A 14617-nucleotide genomic window follows, 5' to 3' on the forward strand; every position below is an offset into this window, starting at 1 on the left:
AGAAAGATGTTTGGACATTAAGGTTACATCATAGAAACAAGAAATTAGAAGTTTTAATGTACTCCTTTGTGTTTTAGGGTGCCACAGGAGATGCAGGAGCTATAGGAGTCGTTGGACCAAGCGGTCCGAGGGTAAGCAATAATCAAAATCACATTAAAAACTAAACATAATTTCTCTTCCTGTCGTCTTGTGAAAATGTTTTTCTGATATCCACACAGGGGCCTCCTGGAGTGGTCGGTCCTCCAGGTAAGGAAGGAAACATTGGCTACCCTGGAGCTATGGGTCCTCCTGGAAGCAGAGGGAGCAGCGGAGATGTCGGAGCACAGGTGAAAGAAGCGGGAAAGAAGCTGTGATTTTTTTTTCCTGCATAGATGAAAGAAGCGTGTACAAAAATTTCCATTGTGACATATTCCAGGAACATTTCAGCACTCCGCAGTCAGACTTTGAGCACTTTACCACACTTATTTTATCAGTACAAAATACATTTATGTGCTTGTACAATGGTTTTCTCTCTGGTTCATGCATTACATTGGATACATCTGATAAAATTACAGTGAATGCTGTTTGTTCAGAACAAACGGGGAGGCCAGACAGACACGGGGACACGACTGGGAAGATGGAAAGATGTGATTTGGAGCTATATAAATAAAACTGAATTAAATTGCATTCTAAACAAAGCATCATTCTGGACAGAGCTTAAACTTGGTGCTTTCAGCCTGTGATTTCTCAACAAAAGCATGAAAATATTAGCTGAAAACTCACGTTTGCCAATCGCCAAAGATTCGGTGGGACGGATTTTCATCATCACAGCATAATGAAGCATATTTTAGGACGGTAATGTGATACTTTACACCAAGTCAAAGAGAGATACTCAATAAAATTTCAAGAGGTACAAAGTCATAGTAGATCATCCTCTTTGGATCAAAAATAGCTTTATATTTTAGTAACTAGAAAACTCATTAATCATTTTCATTATTCAGGGCCCACCTGGTGAACCAGGCCCCCCTGGCCCTCCAGGATCCCCAGGACCTCCCACCTCGCTTTCTGAAGACCTTTTTGCTGGCCTGGTCGATTACGAAGCACAAGGAATTCCTGAAGCCGTGGAATTCATTGAGGACGCTGTGGCCGCCGAACCTCCTCTGCTTCCCGAGTTCAACAAAGATGAAGCCCTTCCCAACAAGAACTCGGCCACACTGCGGGCAGACACCGGCATCCACGCCACGCTGAAGAGCCTCAGTGGAAATCTGCAGAACTTCCGCAGTCCTGACGGCAGCAAGAGGAACCCTGCCAAAACCTGCCAGGACATCAAGAACTGCTACCCACAGAAAAGCAGCGGTCAGGATCTGCACTTCTTCAACCATTTACTGATTATTAGATTTTGATTTTTCTACAGTTTCAGTGATGGCGCTTGTATTTCCCATACAGGTCAGTACTGGATTGATCCAAACCAAGGAAGCGTAAAAGATGCCATCAGGGTCTTCTGCAATATGGAGACTGGTGAAACCTGCATCTCTGCCAACCCACCCAACATTCCCCGCAAAGCCTGGTGGACGAAATCAAGGCCCAATGACAACAAACCCATCTGGTTCGAGGCTGACATGAACGGTGGCGCCAGGGTAAGGAGTGGATGCTTTTCTAGAAGTGGCATGCATGGTGTAGTTGCTTAAAAAAAATCACTGAGCTGTTCATATGACATGTGATTTCAGTTCCGCTACGGCAACAAGGAGGAACAACCAAACGCGGTGGCCGTGCAGCTGAAGTTGCTACAGCTTTTGTCCAAAGAGTCGCACCAGAACGTCACCTACCACTGCAGGAACAGCGTTGCTTACAATGACGAGAACAGTGGGGATCTGAAGAAAGCACTGGTCCTCAGAGCCTTCAATGGTCAAGAACTGAGAGCCCAAGGCTCCAACCGGCTACGATATACTGTCATTGAGGACGGCTGCTCGGTGAGTCTTCGATAAAATGCCTAAATTAGTTTTTCCTGGAAAATACACTGACTGATGTTTCTGTTGTTGTCCTTAGAAATCAAATGGCGCATGGGGTCGGACGGTGATTGAGTACAGGACTCAAACTTCAACCAGGCTGCCTATCATGGACTTGGCCCCCATGGACATCGGACAAGCTGATCAGGAGTTTGGCCTGGACATCGGCCCTGTGTGCTTCTCATAAAACAAGAATCCCCAGCACAGGGTTGACTGAAACTGAGTAACATCATCATCAGGAATTATAGGGAACAGGACAGGGAAGGGGGGACTTCTTTTTCTGGGAGAAAGACGAAGGCCAGATGTTTCACAGAAGTTGCTGAAGCACAGCGAACGAGAGCTTCGCAACCGCTAGGATATAATTTATTCACCTCGTCGATAAATTCACCGAACTCTAGACAAGTTCTCTGCGGTTTAGATGGAATGTAACCTTGCATGAACTGTGGAAAAGTCTTTGCAGACGAGTTAACATAAGAAGTGAAGGTTTACAGTGAATAAAAGCATTCAAACCTTTTCATTTTTATGGCTTTTTTTTTCAGTACATGCACATCCAAAGGCCAGGATAGAGAGACAGAGAGAGAGAGTTAACAGTAGTTATTAATTTTCATTGAAAAGTATGTTTGAACTAAATTATTAAGTTTTGTGCAGAAACTCATTTAGCGGAAACCATTTGTATCTCCTTTTTAACACGACTGTAAATGCGAGGAATGACTGTAAATGGCAAATTATTTGTTTATTGTTGACTATGGATGTTTGAATAAAATGTCTTTCTTTGGACTGACTCTGCTCCTCCTCAAAACCAAAGCGAGAAAAGGTGAATAAACGTTCATTTTGATTGAAATTATGTAGGGTCACGAGTGCCAAAATGAAATTAATACATATATTAGATTATTAATCAATTTTAATTAATTAATTTGAACTAGAAATGATTAAATAAATATGTTAATAATTAATATCAATTTATTTCATTTACAACATTTGATACAGTTATTTAATTACAATTTTAATTAAATAATTACATTTAATGAATTGCTTGTGTATTTAGTTCATTTATTTTGGCCCTCATGGCCCTCCATTCTACCCAACTCAAAAACCCACTATCTCACCACTAGAGGGAGCCAGTGCTTTAGATTTCAACATCTGAGCACAACAACCCAGGTGGCTTGAGTAAATAAATCCTGATGATTTTGTTTTATAGGTCCTCCATTATATAAATATATATTTAAAAAAATGACAAATCCAATATAAGTGTATACTTATTAATCTGACTAAATATTTTTCCGATGACAACACTTTTAAAAAAAAGACAGCCGGAGAGAGAGGGAGCGGGAAGGCGTCCTTACAGGAAGAAAAAGCCAAAGGTCAGGCAGCATATGTTTCTGGGTCGACCTCTCCTCTCCTCGCTTGCTGAAAGACGTGACACTCTCGCCATTTCCTGCTGCCCGAGCTCGCTGCACATCTGTTGAGGTGGTCATTTTTAGTCGGGCCCTGCTATTTTCATTTGAAGTGTGGAAAGTTGTACGGAGCCAGATTGACAAGTGTGGCTATGCACACATTTCCATCAGTTTGCTGCAAAGAACCTTTGCTGTAAATGCAGCTCGAGTTTATCCACTTTGCGCCTTAGATGTACGTTATTTCTGCAAGTAAAATTCAGCAGGAGTAATTTAACAAATGAATCCCTCACTGCTTCACAAATCAAAGACATGAACAACTCTTATTCATTTATTGTACCGTTTTTAAGACCACGTTGAGCATATTACCTCATTGCAATGAGCTTATATCTTATATGTTTATACATATTCTTAAAATATGTAGAAAAAAAGATCATTTTTATTTGCATTTAATTGATTTTCTTAAAATATCAAGAATGGCTATGCTGTGTATCTGTCACTGGTGGGTTTTATCCTGCCTGTCATGCTAATGCAGGAGCTAAAACTTAAGGACTGAGTATGCATGTAAGAGCATGTAGTCTGTCCATTTCTGACAGTCTGACAAACCAAAATTTATGTTTCTCCATTTGCATACCTTTATTCATCTCTGATTTACTCCCTTGGGTCATGCTGGCCAGGAGACTGGTCAACAACCAGCCGTCACTGAGTAAAATTGGTTGCAATTCAATTTGTTTCAATTCATTTTTACTTATAGCACCAAATCACAACAGCAGTCACCACATGGCGCTTTGTATTGTAAAGATGCTACAAAAATATAGAGGAAACCCCACCAATAAAAAACCCAGCTATGAGAAAGCACTTGGTGACAGTGGGAAGGAAAAACTCCTTTTTAACAGGAAGAAACATCCAGCAGAAAAAGGCTCAGGGAGGGACGGCCTTCTTCGGTTGGAGTGGGGAGTTACTGGCTGTTAGCACATTACCGGGGTTGCCTGTAGAGAATAACGTCTTAAAAAATTATATTTTGTGTCATGAAACAGTTTCTATGAGCATGCAGATGTGAACATAGAGACACTGTCAGCATGCAGGGTTTGGAAATTTAAGCTTTGGACTTAACTGTTGGCTGATGGCACTAAATAAAAAGTGAAGCTAGGAGGGTGTGATAGATGTTTGAATATTATAACTATGGCAAATCAGTATAACATGAAAACAATTCATGTCTATCACCCTGATGGAGCCGTGAATGAGCACTGTATGAATGCATATCAATAGTGTTATTATTATAAACGGGCATGTGGAAGTGCTTGTCCCCAGAAACTGTGCAGTCTTCTGCTAATCTCAGAGAGGAAGTCATTCCTCATCTCCTGAGGAAACACTGCACATGAGCACCAAGGCTCCTTCTCGTCTTTCCATGTCCTCCTGCTCACATGCATGTTTACATTTTGGGGTTTTCTCTGCAAGGCTTTCTGTGCCTGCTTCACCGAAACGACGGCCGCTGCAGTCTGCGACCCTGAGATGACTTGGCAGCGGCGCCCAGATCCTCACTGGGGTGTCCTCTTGTTCGCTGAGGAGCCTCGATGAGATTTCCCAGCTACACCTTTTCCTTCCTGTGCACCCGCCAACCCCACCTCACTGACGCCCCTCTAAAAAACACTTAAAGCACACTGGGAAAGGAGCATGAGAAAGGATCAAGCCTCTGGCGTGAGTTATTCTCACTGGCGTGAAAACTCTGGGCTGACAACAAAATTCTCACCATTGAAGGACGGCATTCAGTTTTCTCTGTCAACAACAATTTGTTGGATATCCAGGGAATATGTTTTCTTGGTATTTCTTCTATAGCCTTAGCTTAATCTCATCTTGATTTCTTTTACAACTTCCCTCTTGTTTTTACACACCTCCCACTGCTAATATCACTTTAATTGACACATTGTTGCCTACAAGGGAAATATTGTATTGAAAAAGTGATGTTAAAAAAAATCCTCTGAACAATGCTTTTATAGCCAGAGATTGGATGTTAATCATATTACAGACAAAAACAGCAGAACTGATTTAAAACCAAAGTATTTTGAATGCAGCCTCATTTTCCAGACCCTACGGTTTGGTGGTAGTGGACAAAGTTTCCCTTCAGGGCTCCAGGAAGTCCCCTGTGAAACAATAGTGAGTGTTGACTTGTGATTTTTTTTAGTGGCAGTTTGGTGAAGCAGCCAAAGCACCCCAATGGACACATTGGAGAGTATGTGAGTTTCAGCATGATCAAGAACTGGAAAAACTAGAGACTGAAGCACCAACCGTCATGGCTGCTGACTCTTTTCTGGGTTATGAGTCCTACACATACTGCAAAACTCTATTGGAGGTCTCCCCAGATGGGACTCGAACCCATACCCCCTGGTTTATGAGGCCAGGGGTGAGTTGTGCCAGTTTTTACTTAAAGTGACTTTAAAGAGAGGCCATGAGAGTAATGCTTCCACCTTTCAGGATGTTGTGCATCCCTGGGAATAATCACTTTGGATGTTTAAGAAATATAGCTTTCTGAAAAAAAGGTGGTCTTGCAGCACAACTTGCCCCCAGTCCGGGGTAAGTTGTGCCTTTGGGGTAAATTGTGCCACTGATTATTAAAGTAAAACAGCATATTTTGATCTCAGAAACTGTAATGCTCTATAAAAGCTAGACAAATTCAACACAAAATTACTTATCCAAGGTTTATTTAAAGTTATTTCACAACATCAGAGGCCAGTTTTATACAAGTCAATTGTGCCATATGAGCACATCAAAAGTCAGTTTTATTAAACAAGGCCTAGGGTCACATGAACACATGTTCAGAACAAAATGAAACTCAAATGAAGACGAAATTAACTGCAATTCTCTTCACAGATCTGGTCTATTTCATAACATCCCACATGTTGATGCTACCCACTGCTCCCCTCTGGCTGTGGGTAGTTTTTTATGCACATCTTCTCTAGGGAAGACTCCGTCATCATTTTCTTTCAAAGTGAAAATGAGCACCAGTGTCGGCACCACCAACCGTCTCAACTAAAGACTTGATTGGCAGGTCCAGATCTTTTATATCCTTTTATAGCCTTGTTTCTTTTCCATCTACCTTGTCCTTTACATGTATCATTTTAACGTCATCCTGAATACGTTCATCTTCCTCGCCACCTGACGAATGGACTTCCCTTTCTCCACTTCATTCACTCTAAAGGAGTGGAAGCCCTGCCTGTCCTCCTTATTATAAGTCTGTTGCATTATGGTCTATTTCTATTTTTGGTCTGAAATTAAGAATGTCACTGTGAAAAACTGTAAAAATACAACCTGGGAGTTGTGCCACTGGCCAAACTTAACCCAGGCCCCTTAGCACAAATCATGCCAACCCCAACATTTTGAAAAAAAAAAAAAAAAGCATGGCGTATAGACTCATAGTGTAGCTTACCAAAGGACTAGAAAATTTGGGAAATGTTTTCAAACTTGTCTATAACTGTTCAGACAAAAAAATCAAAGAACCTTGATTGTAGAAATGTTACAGTTTTTAAACTTAAATGAGTCTATTTCTCATGCAGTGAGACTCTTCTTTACAGGATGAGTAAAATTGCTGACTCTTCAAAAATGTACTGCCGCATGATCAGTTTCTTCTATGGCCCCCTAGAAAAAAGGGGTGGCACAAATCACCCCACTTTCCCCTACTGAGCAGAGGTCTCGAGCCACATCTTATTTCTTCAAGAAGTCAGACTTTCTTGTCATTTTTAAAAGTGCTGTTGAGCAATATTTCTCCAGGCTTTTTGAACGTCTTTCAATGTGTTTCTTTGCACATTTGCTGCTTTTCCACTCTGACCATTTAGGGAGACATGTTTTTGTTTGTTAAGCCCATTTAACACAATATATGACTCATTCAATCATAAAAAAAGCTCCTAACTCAAGAGATGAACCAGTGTTGTGCCTGCACATAAGAGCTGAGGCTCAGTGTGTCCTTAAAAAAGATTTGAGGAAACTGGACAACACAAGTGCAAGGCCTAAAAAACAGAAATGGTCTCACTGGAAAGGCGGCTGTAAAGAAGCCGTTCTTAAGAAGGGAAACAGGGAGAAAAGGCCCAAGTATAAAAATTACACAAGAACAAGACTGAAAATCAATGACAACAGGTCTGATAGAGTGATGAATTGGAAAGGTCTGGTTAAAATCCTCGCCAATATGTTTCTGTATGCTATATTTAAAAGATGATGGAGGCTGTGTCATAGTTTTGAGGCTGAATTTTCAACCAATGGTGTTGGAGATCGTGTTAAAATTAATGGAATACGATCTGGAAAGCCTGGAGAACTATTCCTGAAGAAATGAGGGTTGAGTCAACATTTTTGCACAGTACTGTATGTTACAGTAACGACTCCAACTATCAGCTGTACTTCTCTTTGTTCTCATTTTGGCTAAAGTGCGCTTTTTTTTAGTTGTTGTTGTGGGTTTCATGACAGCTTAAAAAAAGCCAGCTGTGTTGTAAAACTCTTTAGGGAAAGCAAACGTTTTTTTTGTTTTGGTTTTTTTTTGCATCAACACTTTCATTCACATGACTAAAAACGTCTTTTCTTTTTAAGCAGTTAATGCTGTGACGGCCTTTAACTTCTAGCTGAAGGTCAACAGTGGTGTTTTTCAACACCCCTGTGCCGTAAATCCACAAATCCGCCTTTTAATTGATTTAACTGATTAGATATTTTCCAGGAGAAACTCACTCATATGGTGTGACAGGAAACATTAAGAATAGACTGTAAACCTAAACCGTGGGAACTCACTGACATCACAAAACCTCAATCAGATCTGAATCTAAATGGTACTGTTAAATCTGTATACAGTACTTTCTAAAAGTACGATTTTACCTGGGTTATTGTTTAAGATCATGTATTTGTACATGCCAGAGCTCCAGGCTGGTGTTTTTTTTTGTTTTGTTTTGTTTTTAATCTCTTTTTGAGGTGGTATTTAAAGTCAAACGTCTCACATACACACAAAAGGCCAGTCACTTTTATGGATTCTGCCCCTAACACACCCCTCCTCCACCAGCTGTGATGGTAGCTGATCAAAGGGGAAATGGGCCGCTATAGAATCCCACCTTTTCCCAGATCCTGGGAGGAGCCTGCGCCTGGTGGCAAAGAGAAGAACAATGGCAGGAAACTAGGAGAGGAGCTAGGGAGTTCCTGTTGGCAAGATGATCCCGAAGACGAGAGTGATGGCACGCCTCGTACAAGTGGACACTGGCCCGCTGCCCTGAGCAGGAGGAACTGTGCTCTTTAAAACTAGAATAAGGTTATTGTTTGAGATGTTTTCAAGAGTTTGATTCAAAATAACTGATGTTTGCAAGGAGGGATGTCTTAGATGTCCTGCTGCAAAATGTAAAACAACAAAAACCAAACTGAATATCAGAACACAACTGTTTGCAAGGTAAACAAATGGTAGATGTTATAGTACCTATGGTTCATTTAGACTAGCATCAAGCAGGGCTCCACCTAACCCAAGGGGTACTGCTGCAGTGGGTGGAGGTAGATGGAAAGATTAGCTCAACTATTACAGTTAGAGAATTACATGGATCTTAAGTTAAATCTAAAGTTAAGGAGTTCAGTTGAACAGATAAGGAATAATTAGGTGACTTTTTTCATGTTTTCAATGTTTTGATACTAGTGTCCGAGCAGATTGCAACATAAAAAACTGTTGCGTGATTTGCCTCCAGTAATCTAAAGACTGATTTCCATCTGAAGTATTGTCTAAAGGATTAATGAAACACGTGCAAAAACAGAGTCTTTAAAATTCTAATAAACTTGAAAGGCAACATTTGGTGTGACCACCTTTATTCTTCAGCAGTCTGAACTCTCTCAGGCAGCCTTCTTGTCATGTCTTTAAGTCATCTTCAGGAATAGTTCTCCAGGCTTCTTGAAGAACATTCAAAGCTCTTCTTTGGATGTTTCTGCCTTTTGTTCTGTTCTCTGTCAACATGATCCCACACTGCTTCAATGATGTTGAGGTCCAGGCTCTGGGGAGGCCGATCCATGACTGATAGTGCTCCACTGTATGTTTTTATATAAAAGTATGAATTTACTGCATTGGCAGTGAGTTTGGGATCATTGTCATGCTGAAAATGAAGCTGCTGCCAATTAGATGCTTTCCAGATGGTATTACATGGTGGATCAAAATCTGAAATTTGACAAGATCTCCAACACCACTGACTGAAATGCATTGATTTGAACAAAGAGTTCTCCTTCCATAAGAATTGCTTCTTTACAGCCACCCTTCAGCTACGACCATTTCTGATAATGTTTCAGATTTTTTGTCCTCCACTTGTTCAGTTACCTCAATTTTTAAGGACACATTGCACACCACACTGATATGCAAAGCTTTCAGCTGTTATCTCTCTGGGAATCACCTTGTTGGTGGAAAAATACTATTTTATGTCAAACTGAGTTATCTTTGGCATTTTTCACAGATTCAACTAAAGAAATGGAAACAAATGTGTTTTTGTGACAGGCTGCTCGTAACAAATTTCTTTAAGTCACAATTTAAAATAGTTTTGCTAGGTTGTCTGTTATATGTCTTTTTATGCTTGAATGATTCATAAGTCAGTGTTACGTGGCTTAACAAACAAAAACATTCTTTTGAAAATGGTCAGGTACAAGGCCTGGACTGAAAAATGAGTAAAAAAGCAGTTATGTCCAAAGAAAACCTTGACAGGCCTTCAGAAAGCTTGGAGAAACATTGCTTAAGATTACTTTTTAAAAAGTGACAAGAAAGTCTGTCTTTCTCCAAAATATAAAGAAATGAGGGTTGGCTCGAGACTTTTGCACAGCACCTGTGACTTATTTTAGCTGTGCTCACTTTTGCATTTTACTTTGAAAAAAAATTATTAAGCTGACTAGTTTGACACCTGTCTGGTTATATGTGCCCTACTGCAAACATGATAAAAATGCCTCACCCTACAGCAACAGAGTATTAAAGAATATTTTTCCTCCAAGATAATGGCTCGAACGTCATACAGCTGCAGAGGACAAAAAGAAAAACAAAAAATGAAACAGCTCAGTAGGATTAATTAATACTGCCTTAAGAAATGCGGTATTCTGTCATGGGTCTTCCTAGCTACACCCCTGGCTGGCTAGAACTCGGGAAATGAACTCTCCACATGATATATTCACACATTTGATCGTGACATTCCTTTTGGAGCCTCTAAAGTCGACAACGAAGTGTTGACATCACGCTGTGATGAGTCGCTTAGATAATTCATGACCTTGCAGCGGTCTGAGAGGGCCGTGCAGCAAGCGGCAGACTTCCTGTGGTCCCACCCAGGCCCGGGTCACATCCACACAGCCGGGGCCACATCGCTCACCCCAACCCTTGTGCTGTACACCCTCCACGCCCTCAAGCACAGCCAAGAACTCATTTCATTGTTCTCAGGAGTGAAACATCCCCATGCACAAGTGGCCAGAACAACACGCCATGGGCCAGATGTGCGTATGGTATGTGTATGAACAGGGCAAAGCATTGTTTTCAACAAATACAAAAAAAACCCTAAGAGAAGTTTCTAATGAAGTGCAGTTACTGGAAATTGTTTCAGCTTATTGTTTCAAGCTTGAGTCATTCTTCCATGAAAATAATTAACTGATTCTCGCTATTTTAACCTACTGCAAAATGTGCATGGCATGATGCACAGTATGTTTCCCATCCAGGGTTTAGAGCTATATGCTCACCGGTGGTTGGTATCATCACATTTTCTGCACCAGTCAAACCACGCCAGAAGTGACAGAACACCTTCTTCCCGCATTTCTGAGCTCATTCAGACCTCTTCAGCATTTCTAACATACCGCCCACGATGCTAGTAAGGTAGATCTCACCGTGTCTTTTTTATCAGAGAGATTTTCCAATCATACACCACACTCATGACAAATGGGAAGCGGGGAGTTTCCTCTTTCAGGAGAGAAAAAATCCATTTGACTGACCCAGAAACTCAGATGATAAACTATTAACTTACTTCAACTGCATGACGGGCTTATTGGCATTTCTATTCACTTGTTTCAGTGTCTGTTAATTGTTTTTAGTGCAGTATATGATCACTTATATCATACAGAGCGTAATGCAGTATTATGAACTGAGCCATCAACCATTTAATGCAGTGGTTCTGAACCCTTTGGCACATGGCACATCCCATTTCAGAAGCTCAGAAATGGTTTCTTAAAGTCATGTCTTTAATCAAAAGAAAAGAAATCCAGCACAGAAGAGGTTGGGTGGCCATTCTTAAGGAAGGAAAACAATGAGAAAATGCTGAGGTATGAAAATTACACAAACTGGACTGAAAATCAGTGACAACGGATCTGATGGACTGAAGAATCCACATTTGATTGAATTCTCATTCTAATAATTAACAATAATTACTGAGGAGGTCAGGAGAGAGTTACAACAGTAAAACATAGTGTGCTTTAAATACACCTTAAAACACAGTGGCGGCTGTGGCATGGTTTGAGGCTGCATTTCAGTCAGTGATGTTGGAGATTTTGTCAAAACTGATGAATAATGAACACAGAAAAGTACCACCAGATTTTGATCCACCATCTGGAAAGCATCTGATTGGCAACAGCTTCATTTTCAGCATGACAATGACCCCAAACTCACTGCCAATGCAGTAAAATCATACTTGTATATAAAAACACAGTGGAGCACTATCAGTCATGGATCGGCCTCCCCAGAGCCCGGACCTCAACATTATTGAAGCAGTGTGGGATCATGTTGACAGAGAACAGAACAAAAGGCAGAAACATCCAAAGAAGAGCTTTGAATGTCCTTCAAGAAGCCTGGAGAACTATTCCTGAAGACTACTTAAAGAAATTATCTATGTTTGCTAAGCCAGCTAGCTAGTATAATGTTATTTAAATAAAGACACATCTGGCTCCAAAAAGCGTTTTTTACCAAAGTGCTAAGAAAAGCTAGTGGATAAAGATGCAGTGTGATTAAAATGACTCTGAATTATTCATTATTAATAATTATTCGAATTATCATATGTTTACTCTCAGTAAGATTTAAAGACATGTTTCTTCTCACATTACAGAGCAAAGCCAGCATTGCATGGTTTACTGATAACTGAAGGTCCTAGTCGTACAGCAACTTAATTGGTAATTGCTTTGCCCAATGATGCAGCGATGCAGAGATACAGTTATGATTAAACATTTACATCCACTCATCATGGGCATGAACGTCATGGTAATTTTAGACTTTTAATGATTTGAACTGCTGACCCAGAGCATGATGCTACCACCACCAGCTGGTACATTTTTCTTAGGTCTGAAAGCCTCGCCTTTACTCCTCCAAACATACCTCTTGTCATTGTGACTCAATTTGTCAATCTTTGTCTTGTCTGACCATAGAACGTTTTGGCTTGTCTATGAGGGCATCTGCAAATTTCAGTCGAGCTTGAAGGTGTCGACTTTGGAGCAGGGGTTACTTTCTTGGTCGGCACCCTCTCAGTCCATGATGATGTAAAATTTTCTTCATGTTTTCACTGAAGACAGTTCAGACTTGAGCCTTGGTGGTCTCTAGATTTTTCCTCTCATCTAAGGATGGAAACTTGGGTCTTCTTCCAGAATTGTCTAAACTGATGATCTTTGAATCTGCAGTTGTTTAGAAATGGCTCCATGAGACCTTCCCAACTTGTCAAATCTACAATTCTCCTTTTTAGATCTTCACTGATTTCCTTGGACTTTTTGATTGTTCTGAGTATTTATCAATACAATAAAAGTTGTTAAAAAATCCTTCATAGAGAAACTACCAGTTGTAGTCACTAATGAGACGTTACCAGGCCTTAACCTTGTCAAGTAAAAAAATAATCGTAGAATCTTCATTACCACCAAAGATTTAATTGAATGTCTATAATTGAGCTTGTATGTAAACTTCAGGCATTCAGTCTTGTTTTTTAAAGTCATTAAATGTGAATGCTGTACAGTCATTCTACTCTGAAAAAGGAACGGTTCAAAGAAATCATTAAAAACCCCAAATTAACATCACATTCACGCCCAAGATGAGTGGTTGTAAACTTGTCTACATCCCACACAGTCCAAGGCCTAATTTAAATCTCCACCTTAAGGCCTGAACTGTCACACACTTAATTGATGCCAGCTGTGTGTGAAGCAATAGTGCTTAACTGTGCTTGATGGTTTGAAATGCTGTGAACAGGAATGAGACCGCACTTTGTGTCAAATGCCTTGGCGTTACTTTGACGGTCTCAAAGCATGTTTCACACTATCATGGATTTGTGACGTTTACTTTGCTCAAGACCACCTAAGGACTACCTTCCTCATTTGAACACCAGCTAACAGTAGCAGATGTTGTGCATTTTTATACCAGTCTATCCCTTAACCACAGGAAATTACTGCAGATCAGTGCATCAGCTACACTGAATTAAATCTACTTGTGACAATGCCAATATGAGACAGATTTATGTGACGATTTCTGCCACATCTGCAGGATTGCCGCCAAACATGAGCGCACATGTGTCTCTGTTAAGTCACGTCCTGTGGAAATGGCCTTGACAAATTCACAGAACTGCTACTGACTGCTGGAAACCCGGGGACAAAAACATGCATTAAAGTTTCAGTGAAGGCATGAGGAAGTTAAAGCAGTAAACAAGTGTTAGTCATGAGGCTGAGGAAGTGCTTGCTACCAGCACACAAGAGCCGACGGATCAGGAGTTCAATGGCAATGTATTCTTAGAAACAGGAAGCCTGCAATGCATCCAGTGGCCTGATTCCCATTGAAGTAAACAGAGATGGGTGCAGCTTATCCAGTGGTGCTGTGATGGGTAAACAGGAAAAACAGATCTTTACTGATCTTGCGCTGATGTTTTTACATGTGCATTTCTTCAAGCTGAATTTGCACCTCTGACTTTATCTCAGTTTTAAAGGAAGCCCATGCTACCGAAAACCTCACAGGATATCACATCCTCTAGTTTTGATCCAACTTATTAAACTTACTTAGCTCAAGTATTGAAGAAATGTTTCTGCAGAAAATTACAAGGGAGTGGACAGTTCATGATTACCGTAATGATGCTCCAAGCACTGCTCAAAAACCCGCAGATAACAGGAGTCCTTTGTGGATTGAGGTCATGACTATGAAAGGCATGTGAGGTCATTAAAAAAAACCCAAAAACAACTGGTCGTGTACAGATGCTTTTCATCAATGTGCATTGTCCTTGCAAATGAATCTGTTTAGGAGGAAAAGTAGCCGGTTAAGTGCTTTTACAG

At 40.5% G+C, this 14617-nt stretch overlaps 1 protein-coding gene across 1 annotated transcript in view; it reads left to right on the forward strand.

Moving 5' to 3' along the window:
- LOC146361365 (uncharacterized) overlaps positions 1-2496 on the forward strand; it is a 37681-nt gene extending 35185 nt beyond the window's left edge. The window contains exons 49-54 of the mRNA XM_084921732.1: positions 78-131; positions 219-326; positions 981-1335; positions 1426-1616; positions 1707-1949; positions 2026-2496. Coding sequence (XP_084777858.1) covers positions 78-131; positions 219-326; positions 981-1335; positions 1426-1616; positions 1707-1949; positions 2026-2172 — 1098 coding nt within the window. The 3' untranslated portion in view covers positions 2173-2496. The remainder of the gene's footprint in view (positions 1-77; positions 132-218; positions 327-980; positions 1336-1425; positions 1617-1706; positions 1950-2025) is intronic.
- The last annotated feature ends 12121 nt before the right edge of the window (positions 2497-14617 follow it).

Source organism: Perissodus microlepis, chromosome 23, assembly GCF_051167445.1.
Source record: "Perissodus microlepis isolate ML-2025 ecotype Zambia chromosome 23, ASM5116744v1, whole genome shotgun sequence".
NCBI classification, from domain to species: Eukaryota; Metazoa; Chordata; class Actinopteri; order Cichliformes; family Cichlidae; genus Perissodus; species Perissodus microlepis.